The sequence below is a fragment of the Hyperoodon ampullatus genome (genome assembly GCF_949752795.1).
Source record: "Hyperoodon ampullatus genome assembly, chromosome: 10".
Classification (NCBI taxonomy): domain Eukaryota; kingdom Metazoa; phylum Chordata; class Mammalia; order Artiodactyla; family Ziphiidae; genus Hyperoodon; species Hyperoodon ampullatus.
This window is the reverse complement of record NC_136923.1, coordinates 85,335,807-85,353,266: the sequence shown is the minus strand read 5'-3', so window position 1 is coordinate 85,353,266 and position 17,460 is coordinate 85,335,807. Positions and strand designations below refer to the sequence as shown.

The 17,460-nt window shown below is 38.9% G+C and overlaps 1 protein-coding gene across 5 annotated transcripts in view; it reads left to right on the top strand.

Annotated features, from left to right (window-relative positions):
- Nucleotides 1–17,460, top strand: part of CARMIL1 (capping protein regulator and myosin 1 linker 1) — a gene marked incomplete at both ends in the record, with an annotated part of 315,364 nt that overhangs the window by 212,105 nt on the left and 85,799 nt on the right. For all 5 annotated transcript variants that reach the window (XM_079713631.1, XM_079713629.1, XM_079713628.1 and 2 more), the window contains 4 exons: nucleotides 4,106–4,278; nucleotides 5,857–5,925; nucleotides 8,614–8,707; nucleotides 15,203–15,301. In XM_079713631.1, coding sequence (XP_079569757.1) covers nucleotides 4,106–4,278; nucleotides 5,857–5,925; nucleotides 8,614–8,707; nucleotides 15,203–15,301 — 435 coding nt within the window. The remainder of the gene's footprint in view (nucleotides 1–4,105; nucleotides 4,279–5,856; nucleotides 5,926–8,613; nucleotides 8,708–15,202; nucleotides 15,302–17,460) is intronic.

Genomic DNA, 17,460 nt, shown 5'->3' with positions numbered 1-17,460 from the left:
ATTTTATGGACAAAGTGAGAAGCACTCTACCGTTAATTCCTTTCATTGAAACCTGGTGCATCACATCTTATATTTTACTGATGCTCTTTAAGATTTTGTCCCTTTCCTATCTTAGTCCTATTCAGCCACCAAAGAGCTTTTATGGTTCCTAAAATCCAAATCAATTTGTATAATGAAGATTCATATTATTCATGTTTGGTGATAGCTACTTTTGTAGGTCATAAGAGTGATTTCCTGTATTAATCATGTGAGATATGTCACATTTAAAAAAAGTATCATTTCGGGACTTCCTTGGCAGTCCAGTGGTTAAGACATTGCCTTCCAGCGCAGGGGGTGCAGGTTCAATCCCTGGTGGGGGAACTAAGATCCCACATGCCTCGCGGCCAAAAAACCGAAACATAAAACAGAAGCAATATTGTAACATATTCAATAAAGACTTTAAAAATGGTCCACATCAAAAAAAAATCTTTAAAAAAAAAGTATCATTTCCCATTTTGAATTCATATAGGGTTATAGCAAATTCTATAACTGTAAGCTAAATTTTTGGAGAAAGCCATGCGGTCAGGAGAGATGGAGACTGGTACTTTTCCTTGCTTACCCTTGCCCACATCTCTTTGTGGAGCTCTGACCTGGAGGGCAGGAGAAAATTCTGTTGTCCTGCCTCTTCATTGTGTGGATATAATTTCCAACCTGTGGACTAGAAATAAAGCTCATTATTATTTAATGAATTCAGACACTTCTCTTTGTCCTCATTTGCTAATAAACCCCATATTTTGTTACTCTTATACTGGGTTATTAAAGTTAGAGGCATAATTAGAATGTAATTTACACTTTTCAGAATTCATGCAGTTTGTTTTACATATTTAATTTGACTTTATACCACCCTGCTGTATTTGAGATTTTGATTTCCTAGTACTGGCCCAGTTTTAAAAGGTTGGGGAAGGCAGTATTGCAGAATCATTTTTTTTTTTTTGGGCTACGCGGGCCTCTCACTGTTGTGGCCTCTCCCGTTGCGGAGCACAGGCTCCGGACGCGCAGGCTCAGCAGCCATGGCTCATGGGCCCAGCCTCTCTGCGGCATGTGGGATCTTCCCGGACCGGGGCATGAACCCGTGTCCCCTGCATCGGCAGGCGGACTCTCAACCACTGTGCCACCAGGGAAACCCTGCAGAATCATATTTAATAATCATTCCCAAATATTTGTTCCTTAGCACATATTTCAGGAAAATTTATATGTTATGAAAAATATATTTCTTAATTTCATGTTTTGCTTATTACACGAGGGTCTTCAAACTCTGTTCCTATAATTTTCAAAGTCTCTTACTCAAAGATAATCTTGCTATTTAAAGTACACCTAAAAACATATTCGCAGACGGTAAAGTCTGCTACAAAAATGTGAACTCTTATAAATTTGAAAAGTTGCTGCTAATAACATACAGTGAAAAGCCTTTTATGTTCATATCACAGAAAAGTAGGTGGCTTTTTCAATAAGTAATTACATTCTTTTTATTTTTTTTCTACTTCTGAATCAGTAATGTGCAAAACTATTTAAAATGAGTAGGAGTTCAGTCTTGTGACTATAAAAATTCCACCCATAACTGGGCACCATTGGGCTCATTTTTTGGTTTTATTTCTTTAAAGGTTTCTACATATAAAAAGTAGACTCTTTACTTTTTACATTCTGACCTTGTGTCTGTAGAGCTTATTCTTAGACAGCGTGTGGAATACTTTATTCTCCCGATATTGCACAATATGTTCACTTGGACAACCTAGACACACGGGCTCCCGTGTCGCCTTCAGCTTTAGACAGTGGTTGCCAGGCTGCTGCTCCCAGATTCGAGGGACGGTAACATTGAGGGGCCAAAATGACAGGGACTCTTGTTCTGAAGTATTACATACAAACCTGTGTTGTGAACAATGCAACAGTATGTGTTTGTCCTGGGAGTCCCTGTAGCAAGGAGACAGATTGTCAGATTAGGCATGTTCAGCTATGAACAGGAATAGTAAGATTTCAAATAGTAATGTCACCTGGAAGTGCAGTAAATCAAGAAGGGATGACCTTATGAATATGCATGCAATTTCGGCTGTTCTGTTCGCATTAATGGCTCTACCTATTACTTTTAAGTGTTAACTGGGGTGTATTAGGGTTTGAATATAGTACTGGAATTGGTGCTCTCCAGCTTGGAGACTTGGCAGTTTTCCAGTATTAGGAAGAAGCCGTTATGTGTCATTTTTGTAGGCGTTGAACAGAGCTTATTGAAATGATGGGAGATGCGATTACAGCTTTTTATTAAAGCAGCATTGCTTATGTTTTCATTTAAAACATGAAGTTTCCTGAGTCTGAAGCATTTTTCGTTTAGTTTTTTTTCTATCTACTGGAACGTAGACGCTTAAGAAAATTGAAGCTCCCTCCCTAAACCTGCCTGAGTCTAAGATTATGCAGGCCTTTGGGCTGAGGTTTTCATTGACTTAGCACTTACTATGCCATTTAACCTTAAAAAATTTGATTCTAATTTATATAATATTACCTTTTGATTTTACCATAGATGTATTACGTTTAGAAAACATGGTCAAATTTGGACAATCACTCGGGAAAACTAGAACCAAATGCACAATGCCAGTTTGTGGACATACGAGTCTTGAAACTGTCAACACTCTCATTCTGCCTCCTGAGCCTTTTGGCAGATGTGCCTGGAACAGGTGTTCTATTAGAAGTCCATGTTCAGTGGTTAAGTGGACACGAATATACCCCACGATTTGTGCGGGGATCCTACAGACCACCTAGGCACATCTCAAGAACCCCAGTCCCACGGGCCACCATGGAACCTGGTCATAGATGATCCTAGAAGCTGCTTCCAGCATCCATCTCCCTGTAATGTCCAAACTGCTTATGGAGTAAGCATATACAATTGTTGAATATGGCTGGGCCAGTGTAGACCACCCCAGGCAACCCAGAAGACATCCAAATTCCCCGGAGGAGTCTTAGTTCTGACTTTTAGAGCAACCTTGGCTTAAGTCCTGGAATTCGCACCACCTCATTAATTCAGTTATGGCTGTAATCAGGGATTGCAATTTAAATACCCACAGGGCTAGGAAGGTGACATAAACAAGTGTGAGCTGGGTGTAAGTAGGGAGCCCATTCTTTTTTTTTTTTTTTTTTTTTTGGTCAGATACTCTGTAGGCCAAACAAAACATGCCTCCAGGCAGAGGGCTTTGTCTCTGGTTTAAATAGACAGTGAGTGGATTGGCTTGGGTTCATCACAGAGCTTACAGTAATGAAAAGGTCACACACATTTGACTTTTTTTCTTTAATTGTAAGTGTGTCTTTTGATTGGATCTTATAAGACAAAGCTAAGAGTGAGTATTAAAAAGATCTAGGATAAGCCAATAAGGGCAATGTTGTGTAGGAGTTGAAAACACAAAATCTGTAATCAGTCTGTTTGGTTCCTGTTCAGCTACTTTCTGTGTGACCTTGGTTGAATCACTTAACCTTTTTGTTTCTTACTTGAAAAGTAGGGATAACAATACCTAATATAATAATACCTAAGTATTAGATTACTGGGAGGATTAAATGAGTAAATATATGTAAAAAGCTTAAATAGTGGTTAAGTGTTCAATAAATGTCAGTTATTATTGATCTTGGCTGGGTTTTATTTTGCACTTACTACTTCTAGTAATTTAGTACTAGTATTCCTCTACTAGAATTTTAAGACGTCCTTTGACCTTGCATAGAAATAAAATGGGTCAAGGGATAGTATTGCCATACTGAAGTGCAGACATTTCTGTGTAGAATTTTTATTTCTTTCTTCCCATCCTCCATTTCAGAAGAGCTGGCATCTGCCACTCTGGGTATCTTTCCACAGCTTCCCTTAGACGAGAGGTGGCTGATATTCAGCATTAAGATACAAGCTCTTCATGTTTGACTCCAAGGGTCCAGAACCTTCAGGTCCTATTCATCAGTGTCTTTTGGCCAGAAGTTTCCAAATGAGGCACTTTGTGTTTGTGCGGTGGGTCCCTCCCCTGATGGTTCTCCATGAAGTGGGTCCCAGCGAGCGGCAGCAGCTCTGACAACACTGTGTGAGCGCTGCCTGGTGTTCCCTCCACAGCCTCTGCAGTCCTTGTCCCTGGCTGACTCGAAACTCAAGAACGAGGTCACCATCATCATCAATGCCCTGGGAAGCAACACCTCCCTGACCACAGTGGACATCAGTGGGAATGGCATGGGGGACATGGGGGCAAAGATGCTGGCCAAAGCGCTGCAGATCAACACCAAGCTCAGGTACGCAGGCCGGGCCCTCGGCCCCGAGGAGTGGATGCTGGTTCAAAGGAAGGTGTGGAAGAGGGTCTGACCCAGCAACCACTGGGGGGCCGGCTGTGTTCGCGTGAGGCCTGAGTTTCCCAGGCGACCAGCTGGGGAGCAGAAGCGACAGCTTCAAGTCTTTTTTCAAACTATGGAGGAGGGTGTTCCCAAATTTAGACACAGTCATTCCTTCAGACTGCTGTCTTAAAGATTTCCACTATGAGGTAAACCCGGCTGAGAACCATTGCAGTTTCCCATTTCACAGCAGCATTGGCAGCTGACTGATGTGTCGGGAAAGGCAGGGGGCAGCAGAGGAGGGGTTTGGGGGCAGAGCTGGGAAGACTGGAGGAATAACACGAGGGGCTTCCCTGTACTTGGTTGTGAGCCCAGCGTCTTATCTTCCCTTCCCACCCCTGCGACATAAAGACCTAAAACCCAAGGGATCCATGAAGTCTACTGTGTCAAAGGCAAGTTTGTACTGGATGCTAGCTCTTCTGTTCAGTGGTTTTCATCCGTAGTGCTTCCCAAGCATGGCTTTTCTTAAGGATGAGCTATGCAGTAACCACTTCTCTTAGGGACTAGTTATCTGGTAACCATGTTACCATCCATCGTTCAGAGAGATCCAGTTGCTACCTAGCCCAGCAGTCTGGTGAAGGAAGAGTTAATAATTCACACTGCTCCTCAAGGGCTTTTTCTGGCTGTTTCCCTTGCTTCCCAGTGTAAGGCAGAGCCTGCACCTTCTGTCTAAACTGAAGGCAAAAGCCAAAATCTGCAGCAGTTTCTTTGAAGGTCAGTGTGTACGTGAAGAAGGTCGTTGAGGTTAGGAAGAGAAAGCAATTAGAGGTTGTGAGCCTGGGAGCGTTCAGACAAATAAAAGCCATTTCGTGTGTCAGGTGAATTGACAAATCCTAAAATACTTCTGAAGTATTCACATTCTGAAGGGAAAGTAATACTTTTCTTCCAAAATAGATTTTTTATTTAAAAAGTAAACCACCTCCTAGAGTAACTGAGGTTTATCAGCAGAGTGAACTCAGTTGCTGGGATTGCTGATCATATCACATCAGGGCAATGATGAAATGTCAGAAAATATGACCACTTTGTCCCTCTAGTTGTTTAGAATAGAAAAAAGTCTCAGTAGCTGGAATTCTTTATGTTGGACATGAGACTGTTTAGCCTCTTGTATAAATAGCTTCAGCCTCAGACTTGAATACTAGAATGCTGTTTGGAGAATATGTTGGGAGAATATCAGGGGGATCAGGTTTTAGGGCTTTCTGGCAAGCAAAGCATTAGGTGACTTAATGGTAAGTTAATGTGTGTGCTGTTGCTTTTAAGTATGGTTTTTTTCATAGTACTTGAGCAGAGAATGGCTTTGGAATCTAATGTTGGGGGAAATGCTCATCCTTGCTTTGTTTGAAACAAAGCTGAATATTTGCTTTGCTTGCTCATTGTACTAAAATACCTAGACAGTGTTGCCTATAAGAGATTTATCTGCAATGGGAGAATCATTTCCTCCATTCTTAAGTCTCTGATGATTTATGTGATTTGGTTTCCAAACAGGACTGTTATATGGGACAAGAACAACATTACTGCCCAAGGCTTTCAAGATATAGCTGTTGCTATGGAAAAGTAAGTTTTACTTAGGACTTCTTTCTAGAAAAATAGGAAAGAACCAATGGTGTTTGTGTCTATGTGGGGTAATACAAGTAGCAGTAGATTGGGAATCAGAAGATCTGGGTCTGATTAGTCTCCTGCTAACCAGCCATGGGACCTGGGAAGACGTTGACTTTCCTCTGGTGTGAGTTTCTTCATCTATAAAATGAGAGCAGAGATGCTTATTCCACAGAACACACAAGATCATGGTTGCAGGGGGGTGGGGTGGAGGGTGCTACACAGCGGTCACCTTGCTTCTTTCTCCTTGTGGTTTTAAATCTCCTTCCACTGGATCTCACTTTCTTTGCCCAGGATGACAACTCTGAATCCAGTGGTGAGAAGAAAGCTGAGGTCCAGAAAATAAAAATGAAATTGATGAAATGGCAAGGCCAGGTCTCACTGGTCTCATTTCTGTAAAAGCCTTTTTTTTTTATTACCTTCGTAACTAAAGTCTGCAACTATTATTTATTGTCAAATTTACTTTCCCAGTAAACTAAATGAGGAAAGAAGAATACAAATGTGGCTGAAAAAAATGCTAGAAATCTGGTTCTCTCTGAGCTTTTCAATCCTCATATTGTATTCGAATGGTGGAAACGATCAAAGCAGATTTATAGCATTAAAAACGAGAGGTTACAAAATGTAGGAGGGAAATTAGGGGCCAGTAGCATAGAAGTTGGGCCTTTTAGGAGGGGGAGGGGGTGCTCATTATTTTGTGTTTTCCTCCATGCACGGCCCCTCAGGTGGAGCTGTCATGCCCAACATGGTGACCTGGATAAAAGCCGAGACCTGGAATTAGGAGCCCTCCATTCCGTCCCCAGCTCTGTCACCAATAAGCCTATGATCTTGAGCCTATGATCATTTCACCTCATTGATGAATTTTTCTTTTATAAAGTGAGAAATCACAGTAAATTATCTCTAAGTGGCTTCAGTTCTAAATCCTGTGGTTCTCCTTTAGCCAGGAAGTCAAAGTTGCTGCCACCACCGGCCATCACTAAACATGGATAAGGCAGCTTATACCATCAGCCATCATGGCCACCTCTCCTGGGAGACTTCTGTGACTGCAGAACCTCCTGTAATTACACCTATTGCACACAAAACCTTTGAATGGAAACATATATTTACAGATTGCTGCATTTGGGTGCTAACAGCACAGCTGCCACTCTAATGATGTTGCAGACTGCCAGCCCAGGCAGGTCTTTGTGAGAAGCCAAGAGGATGCAGCCCCAACACTCCACATGAAAGTAGAACTCCCCGATCACAGTCTGTTATGTACTCTGTGCTACAAGATGCCAATGGTGTGAAATCACATTTGGTTTAAATAAACCACGCTGGTCTGAAGCATGATGAAAAGTGGATGAGGGAAAAGAAAATCTTCAAGGCTGCAAAAAGAGACGTATTATCTCTTAGTTTCAGTTGGCTGGTTCCTCTTAAGTCAAACAAAAGCAGTTTTGCTCAAACAAAGCTAAGGTAAAAATTAAAGTTATAGAAATAACAGCCTTGTCTTTGCTGATTATTTTACTTTAAGCCATCTTGTCAGTTGGACTGGATGAAGAACAGTTTTTTTTTTCCCCCATTAGGTAACCATCCAGATTGGCTGCTTTTATTAAAATGACTGTTTATTTTCTTTATTATTTCTTCATTATTAGTACCTATTTTAGGAATTAGTTGTTAATTTATTCTTCCAGTAGAAGCCATTTGACTATCCATAAGAGTTACACCATGAGTTCTGCTTGGTGTTTAGAGACCTGAAACAAGCCAGCTGTGGGATGCCTAGGTACCAGTTGCCAACACGTGGCCCACAAGGTCATCCTTCCTGAGTGTCTTGTTGTAGAAACAGATGCATTTTGGTTGGGAGAGAGGAGGCATCTCCAGGTCTAGAGTTTGTGGTAGGGGAGCAGGTGTGAGTGTTCATCCAGACACATAGCACTTTGTAGCAAGTTCAGGAACACAGGCCAGAGTGCGGATCCATGTGAGGTATTAAATAGACCCAGAGTTCCACAGTTGCTTTACTTGGTGTCTAGAGCCTGGGGCACTTGGGCTGATTTGGGGTGCCAACTGCCAGGACCTGCAGAGGTCAGGTTGTTGAGCCAGCAGGAAGGTTTTCTAAAGACAGTCACTGGTCTTGGACTTGGTTATTTAAAGAAGTCCAGGGCCTGAACAGATTGTTTTTGTGGATGCTCACATCCTTGGCTTGGCGAGCAAATGTTTTGGTTCTATTTTGGGTTTTTCCTCTACCGTTCTGGGTCTGTCTGTCACGTTGTCACTGTGGTAATCAAGTTACCTTCAGATCTGTTGGTGACTAAAATCCAAGTAGCAAGTTGATGCTGGACTTTTTTCCTAGCCTTTATCTCAGACCATCTCTCCAGTTCCAATTTGAAAATCCTGTCCTTACTGTAATTGAAAACTGAAAGCAAAACAACAAAACCAGATTCCTTCAAGTTGTGTAGGTTTTGTAGACAGCGTGAATTGACGAGGTCACTTGTGGTGTCGCACAGGTGGTAGGAAAGAAGGCTGACCTGCAGTCGAGGGGCCTAAGATGGTCTGGTAGTTTACAATTTTCCAAGACACTCTGGCAACTCTCTTTTCCGATTTTAAAAAAGGGTGCTGAATTCAGATAATAGGAAGTTATTTTCAAATAAACATACCATTTTCTCCTTTTTCTAGGAACTACACGTTGAGATTTATGCCAATTCCTATGTATGATGCTTCTCAAGCCTTAAAAACAAACCCTGAAAAAACAGAAGAGGCTCTGCAGAAGGTATTGAAGGATCAGTAACTTAATTATAATAAATTCACATTCGAGTGGAATTGTGTGAATAATACATTCTGAACATATGAACATTGCTTTGTATTTTACAAAGCTTTTTTCACATTAGCTTGTATTCTTATGATCGTGAATGGCATAATGCATGACTGGGGAAGGAATAAAATATAGACTAAAACTTGTCATGAAATTTAAGTGGAGTAAAATAACATACTTACAGCATCAACATGCCAGACTTAGGCGTGGATAACTCCCTCTTCGTCCATTGGAGAATGTGTACAAGTGAATGACAGCCAGCACAACCTTCATCTCCTTCATCCTCAACAGCGAGAGCCTCCCCTTCCTTCTTCATCGAGAAATTTAGGGCATTACTGAGATCTCGCTTTACCACCTTTGTCTATAAATGTGTCTGAATCCATACCCATGCCCACCTCCTTTCTGGCAACCCCAGAGGATGATGGGTACCTTCCCCTTCAAAGCCCAGCCATCTTCAGTGCCTTTGACCCCAACATCTCTGCCCTGTGCTGGAAACTTGCCCTGTGAGTCATTCCCTCGCTCTTCCATATCTTCATCCTTCTCGTTCTATGGTTATGGCTACCTTTCTCTCTACTTCTAGATGTGCTCAAATATTTCCCATCTGAGGAAGCCTGCTCCACCTTTATTATGGTGTTATTTGGGAAATCTTCTGAATCTTTCTTCCCTCTTTGTTCTTTCATCTGGTGGTACCACCCTCTGTCCAATCTCCTAAGCTTGACTTTTTTCCCTCTATATCTTCTGTAGCCAATCAGTCACCAAGTTTACTGATTCTAGCGCATAAATCTCTTCATTAACTCTCCTTCCCTCTATTCCTATAACAGATGTCTTTATTCAAACCTCATCCTCTCTCACCAGGATGATTACATCCTCTTGTCTGTTTTCCATGCTGCAGTCAAAAATAGCCATCTTCCTTCACGGTGAAGTTGATCAGACTAAAACGTTCAGTCCATTCCTCCTGGTGGCTTTTAGGATAAAGCCTAATCTCCTTAATTTATGATGAATTTCTGCCCAGGATCTGCCTCCTATTCACCGCCAATTTCATCTCTTACCAACCCTTAGTCTTTGTTTTGCTGTACCTCAGGGAACTTGTTAGAAATGCAAATTCTTGGGTCTCAGAAACTGGGGTGGTATTTAGCCATCTGTGTTTTTCTGAGTTGTCCTGATAATTGTAACATTTGAGAATCACTGCTCAAATCTAGATGATACTCATGCTTTCCCCACTACTGTGCATATCTGTTGAGATTGAAATCAAGGGTCAGTTCATCCAGGAAGACTTCTCGGAGTCCCTTTTCCCTGCTAGGTAGGTGGTCTTCTCACAATTTCCTGTGGTTCTCTCTGTCACTGGCCTTGTGGCATTGTTTTAAGTTACCTGCCTCTATTTTTTTTTTTTTCTCCCAGCGACTGTGAGCTCTTTGAAGGCAGAGCCTATATTTTTCATCTTGTTTTATTCTCAGAAGCTAGTGCAGTACCTGGCATGCATGCATGGATGTTATTTAGACATTCAATGAATTAAAGGGAGTAAGGTTGGGAGTGGAGGGGAGAGGAAGCTGTGGTGTAGCAAAAGAAACCATCTAAGGTTTGGATTCAGAAGATATGACTAAATCAAACTCTTCCCAGCATTGTAAGTTCAGTATGTATTTAATTTTTCTGAACTTTAGTTTCTTCATCTGCATAAAAAATAAAGCTACACAGTAACTGTATTTAGCTGACACTTAGCATATAGTTTATACTGGGTGCCTGACACTATTTTAAATGATTTACATAAATTAACATCTGTCATCTTTAAAATAAACCCATGAGGTAGGTTCTATTATATGCTAATTTTACAGATAAGAAAACTGAAGGACACAGTGATTAAGTAATTTGACTAAGGTGTCCATGAGGATCAAATGAGGTGGTATATGTGAAAAGCAGTTTGTAGAGGGTAAAGCAATATACAAATGTTCGATATCTTTACACTTTCCTAAAGGATATTAGTCAGCTTATAACAAAAGACATTCTACAGAAACAAGGTTTCTGGTTTCAGATTAGACATGTAAAGAGTTTGGAAGTCATCATTCCCATCCTCACAACAAGAAAAGAAAATCTTAAACAGAAAATCAGTGACTTTTCTTAGGTCTGCCAGAGAATTGAGGTTACAAGGCAAACTGTCACCCTGGAAACTGGAGAGATGGTAATACAGAGAATCACAGAGAATCAAAGCTGAGATCAGCTCACCAGGGGCAGAAGCTAATGGAGCTGGTAACTCAGAGGAACGCTTGAACAGTAATTGATGAATTGCTGGAGGCTTAATGTGGACTAGTTTAAGAGCTTAAAAAAAAAAAAAAAAAAAAAAAAGAGGAAGCTAAATACTCCTAGGTGTTTAGTCTTAGGGAGGCCCTGACCTTTGCATGGGTTTTAGTTACAAGAACCCAAGTTATCACAGTGAAGATTGGAGGAGGATAATTCACTCATGTTTCTGGCAGGGGGAAGGGAAAAAGTAACCATTTTGAAATACACTCAGAGCATGCTCTTCTCCATAACAAAGGCCTACCCTCAAGAGAAACTATTCTTCCAGAGCCTTATCTGACCTAGTAGAAGACAATTAGACCACTGCAGCCCCTTCCAGCCTTCCTGTTTCACATAAGGGAGGGGAAAAAAAAGGCCAAGAAACACTTCTGAAGGTCACAGTCCAGGGACTCAGGCCTGGTTTTTTAAAAAAAAAAAAGCCTAAATTTAATCATAAGATTATCAAATGCTTCCCCTCCCTATTATATTTACATCACATATCATTTATAATAACACTGAATTACAACTAAGCAAAGCTGTAAGACACTTTATTTAAGGAGGCATTTCTAGGGAAACCCCAAAACAGCAGGGGAGACAAACAGGGTCAATAGAAGAAATTAACTGGCATATAAAGTTACAGCAGACATTTACAACTCAGCTTCTAGCCAGATGAACATAAAAGCCTCACATTAAAAGACTGATTACCTCAGTTCCTATTACTAGCTATATCATATCTGGCTTTCAACAAAAAATTACAAGGCAAGCTAAAAGACAAGAAAAAATACAGTATGAAGAGACAAAGCAAACATCAGAACCAGACTCAGATATGACACAGATTTTAGAATTATCAGACAGGTAATTTAAAATAACTGTGATCAAATATGTTAAGGGCTCTAATGGAAAAAGTAAAAAAAAAAAAAAAAAAGCAAGAACAGATAGGTAATAAAAACAGAGAGACAGGAGCTCTAAGAAAAAATCAAAAGGAAATGCTAGAGATCAGAAATGCTGTAACAAGCAAAAAAAATGCCTTTTATGAGCTCATCAGTAGACTGGACACAGATGAGGAAAGAATCATTGAGCTTGAAGATATGTCAGTAGAAACTTCCCAGACTGAAATGCAAAGAGGAGAAAAAGAATAGGGGGAAAAAAGAACAGAAGATCCCGGAACTATGGGACAATTACAAAACATTGAACATCCTGGTAACGGGAATACCAGAAGGAGAAGAAAGAGAAAAGAACAGAAGAAATGTCTGAAGTAATAATGACTGACAATTTTACAAAATTAATGACAGACACCAAACCACAGATCCAGGGATCTCAGAGAACACCAAGCAGGATAAATACCACCCCCCCACACAAAAAAATTGATGTGTAGGCATATCATATTCAAACTGCAGAAAACCAAAGACAAAGAGAAAATCTTGAAAGAAGCCAGAGAAAAAATATACCTTACATATTGAGAAATAAGTAAGAATTATCAGACTTTGAGTCACAAAGCATGCAAGCAAGAAGAAAGTAGTGAAATATTTATTTAAAGTGTTGGAAAAAACCCCAAAAAACCCAGCAGCCTAGAATTCTGTATCTAGCAATATTTTCCTTCAAAAATAAAGAAGAAATACTTTCTAAGACAACAGTGTTACAAGGGGTGAAAGGGAGAAATTGGTGATACTCCCTTATAATGTACCTGTGCCTGCACTATTTGTGAAACAGTTGACCCGTGGACAGCACGGGACTTAATCTGAGTATACCTTATAGTTGGCCCTTCTTGTCTGCATCCATGGATTCAACCAACCATGAACCACGTATGCTGTAGTATTTACTACTGAAAAATATCCACTTATAAGCAGACCTGTGCAGTTCAAACCTGTTTGTTCAAGGGACAACTGCAGTGTTATTTGAAAGAGGAGTTGGATGAATTGTAGATGTACATTGCAGACACTAGGGAAACCACTAAAATATTTATAAAGAAGTATACTTAATATTCTAAGAAAGGAGAGAAAAGTGCAATCATATACAATACTTAAAACCAGAGAAGGCAGAAAAAGAGGGGAGGATAAAAGGAGAAACAGAGCAAATGCAGAGTATGCAGATATATTAATTATAAAAGTTGTGTTTTTTTAAAATGAAAATTGGTGACTTTAAAGCTCATATTTATTGTTTTTTTTCCCTATAGTATTTAACTATGCTCTTATATATTCAAGTTTTCATTTTAACAGAACTGTCCTCTGGAAGAATTATGGCTCTTTAATTTTACTCTACTGAAAAACAATATTGTGATTCTATACTCAATCTTTATTTTTTTAAAATATAAGATTCCTTTATTAAAACACAGAATTTTTTTGCCTTCTGTGCTGCTCCTATTTTCAGCAATGAGACTGAAGATGTCTGACTGACTATAGACTGTCTCCCAGGTCACTGCTGCCCAGGGGTACTGGCAAATGTGATTAATGACACTTTTGGCTCTTCCTCCTTCCTTTTGACCTGAGTCAGGCCCCTGTCCTGTCCTGGTTCTCTGTCTTGGTCTCTAATGGTGCACAGAACGAAAGTTTACCTTGTAAACTTTCCAGATGCAAATACTTTCAGCAAATAACTTTCACCATTATTAAAGACACTTAAGCATCGTTTTTCTTCCTTTCTCTTGCACTAGCTTTTAGAAATGAGCTTTGAATATTATTTTTTTTTCTAAAATATTCCCTCCAGGCTCAGTCTGCGAAGCACTGTTGGTGCACCTGGGAAGGTCTGGAAGCATGTGGGCCAGCCTTGGGTGCACTGCCTGTGTGTGAGCTGAGCCTCCTGAATAAACAAGCTGCTCTCAGAACTGGCCCATGGCCAGGGCTTAATGAGGCCAAATGTAGAAGAACAAAACAAAATCACCCAAAGCTGGGTGGCAGTGTGTGCCTGTCATATTTCAGGCAGAATCTTTTTGTAGCAAAGACATTCTACCTTGATGGTAATGTCACCTTGGAAAGAGATGACTTCTTGGGAAGCAGCAAGAGAAAATTAATGTAATATAATGTCATGGTATTAATGTGTCACTTTAATGATGCTTCATTTCAGGGATCTTTTTGTTTTTATAATATCGTCATTTATGTTTAGTAGAATGGTACATTTTGTTCTGCTTTATGGTTTCCAAGGATGATGATAATTATAGCCTGTATTTTAATTGTTCCTAATTGGTATTAAGTAGTAGTCATTTTAGCATATGCAAAATGAAAATGAAAATGTAATAATCCTGAAAGCCTCACAGTTACTAGAAATTCTTAACCAGGGAACTGTAGTGACAAATTGGAAACCAAATGGTTAATTTGCATTATAAAAACAAATAAAAAGAACAACTGAAAAAAAATAGATGGCATACTTAATCATCTCAATCATTCTTTAAAAAAACATATTAATAGGTATTATAATCAATAGTTTACATTTTTCAATGTATTATATATCCATTGTATATTGTTCTTCTTCAATACTTTATTTCAATCTAGTTATTATTTGTATGTTTGAATTTTTCGTAAAACATTGTCTATGTATAAAAATATAGATTGTCAAGCAACTTCAAGATTTCTCATTTTCTGTAGAAATCCATTTTCTTATTTTTGGTAATTTTGCTAAAACCATTCCTGTTTTTGAGAAAACATGTAAACCTGATGGATTAAGGAAATTGTTATATGGTTTTGAGTTGTACCAGCCTGTATCCTTCCAATTTTGTACCTGTTTTCTCCTTTTTTCCCTTAAAGAATTTTCTGAGTGCTGGTGGATAAGGCCAAGGGGTTCAGAAAGGACCATCCATACACTGTAGGGGTATTTATTTAGCTTCTGAACTGTTTAGTGGTTAAAAATTTGAGAGAGAAAAAGATTGCGATCGTGTACAGGAAAGTGATGAGAAGTCACTAAAAGGGGTCTCTAACCCTGCAGGCAATTAAACACTTGCTCATCTTTGTCAACTACTGAGTCACATAAAAATTACCCTGGTTACCTGCGAGTGAAATTTCTAACTAAAAACACCCATAATGCATCACGACAATAGCCAGGTTCCCCATCTCATACGTTTTGTGGGGTCAAGGCCCTGGCAGGATGTGTGAATTAGTTGCTTGGGTCTTCAGTTTAGCAGCTGGCTGTTGCACTTATGACTTTACTCTCTGCTGAGTCAAAATGTGTTCTTGAGAGAGACATGTGCTTAATTTCCAGATAGAAAACTATCTGCTCCGGAATCACGAGACTAGAAAATACCTTCAAGAGCAGGCCTACCGCCTACAGCAGGGCATTGTCACCAGCACCACGCAGCAGGTAAGAAGGTGCCAGTCTTCTCCCAGTGACAGTTCCTCCTCTTACACATGCTGAACTGACCCTTTTAAGAGCCAGGGACTGAGGATTTTTATTGTTTGAATCATTCCCAATGGGGCAGTAAGAACCTGTTTCTGAAAATGACAACAAATGTTAAGTAGAGTTTAGAAATGCTAAATATGTACTTTTCATTGTTGATGATTTCTGCCTTTTAAGATTGTCAGTAAGGTGTATCTTAGATTTATATACAACTATTAGGAACCCTGGATTACAGCTGATAAAAATCTGAGGGTAATCAAATTTGCTACTTTGGAGACATCCTATTCTTTTTCTTCTTCTCCCTCTCACTTCTATGAGTAGGAAACAAATTCCCAGATTCTTCTGAATAATTAAGAATTTGTTAAGAATTATTCTTCTGAATAATTAAGAATTTGTTGAATATTAATTAACACAAGTGCTGAAGAGAAACTAAACTGTTTTTTACTTCATTCCTCTTCTCTCTACCCAACTTTAGAATAAAAAAAGTATGGAATGTTTTCCTCCAAAAATATTAACCAAAACCAAGGATCATAAGATATTTGAGGAAAACCTATAGGATGTCAAAGAAAGAAGAAGATAAACCAGAGAACTGAGCTCAGATAATTCAGAGTGCGGTGGAGGACTTTAAAAAAATATTGTAATTAGTAAGTTCAGAAGGAATTGAGACAATATTATATCCATAAAATAGGAATGAGCTGCTATGAAAAAGAATAATCAGAGAATAAGAAACAATGCTTAACAGTTGAAAATATGAAAACTATAATATAAAATTAAATTAACCAATAGGGCACAAATTAAGCTGTTTCTCTGGTAGAAAACAAGAGAAAATCTTAAAACATGCAGTAAAAAGACAGATAAAAAATATGAGAGAAAAGTAAGTCAGAATCGTGAAGAGATTAAAAGTGACCAATAGCCTTCTAATAGGAACCTCGAAATTTAAAAAGAGACATAATAGAAAAAGTTAAAAAAGAGAAAATAATAGAAAAGCATTTCATATGAATCTTGGGGTTGACCTACTGAAATTGATATGGATGAATGGGTAAAGGCCCACACCTCATCAGAACACTGAGAATAAAGAAAAAACATCTTAAAGAGTTCCAGACAGAATAAACAGGCTATCTTACAAGGGAACTGGAACCAATTCTTAGCATCAATCTCAATTACTAGAAACAAATGAGGTTCAGAGGGGGATTTGTTTTGGACCAAGAATTCTATATCTAGTCATTTTATCAAACAGGTGCAAGGACAGGCTAAAACTGTACTCGGACATCGACCCAGAAATTTTACCCCCAATATTCCATATGAAAAAAGGCTTTTTGAGGAAATTCTCCAACACAACAAAGAAAAATAAGAAAGTATACAGTACGAGGTATAAATAAGAAACTGAACCAGAAATGAAATCATAGAAGTTATAAGAGCTGAAAAAAAGCTTTAAAAAGTTGCCACTTTGGGAAAATCTGCTTTAAGCTGCAGAATTAAAAGATACAGGATTACATTTCTTTCTCTATGAATTCCATAATCATAATTCTGTACCTGCATTTTAGTGGATTTAAAATTTTAATATTGACTTAGACAAGAAGGGAACACCTAATTATTGCTACACTAAAAAATGTACATGTTGGAAATTTTAATGTAAAAGTAATGAAACTAATTAAAATTAGGAGTTGAAGAGGGAGAAAGGTGAGTGGTAGTATAAGTATACTAAATTTTTACTTTTTGTTTCATGGAATAATCTATATTCTATAATTCATAAATCAAAAATACAGATGTAAATCTACTATTTAAATTTAAAATGGAAGCCACCAAAAGAATTAAAACACAGGGTTTTCAAAAATGTTTATTTCAGCAGATTGAGAGGAACTGACTGGTAGGGAAAGTTTTGTCATTTGAGACCATTTTGTATGGTTTGTTCTGTTTTCTTACCTTGGGCAGATGTCATTTTAATTTTTTGTTGTGTCTTTGGTTTTGGTATCAGGGTAACACTCATCTCATAGAATGACTTTGGAAGCGTTTCCTCCTCTTCAATTTTTTGGTATACTTTGAGAAGGATAAGTGTTAAGTGTTCTCTCAGTGTTTGGTAGAATTCACCTGTGAAGCCATCTGGTCCTGGACTTTTGTTTGTT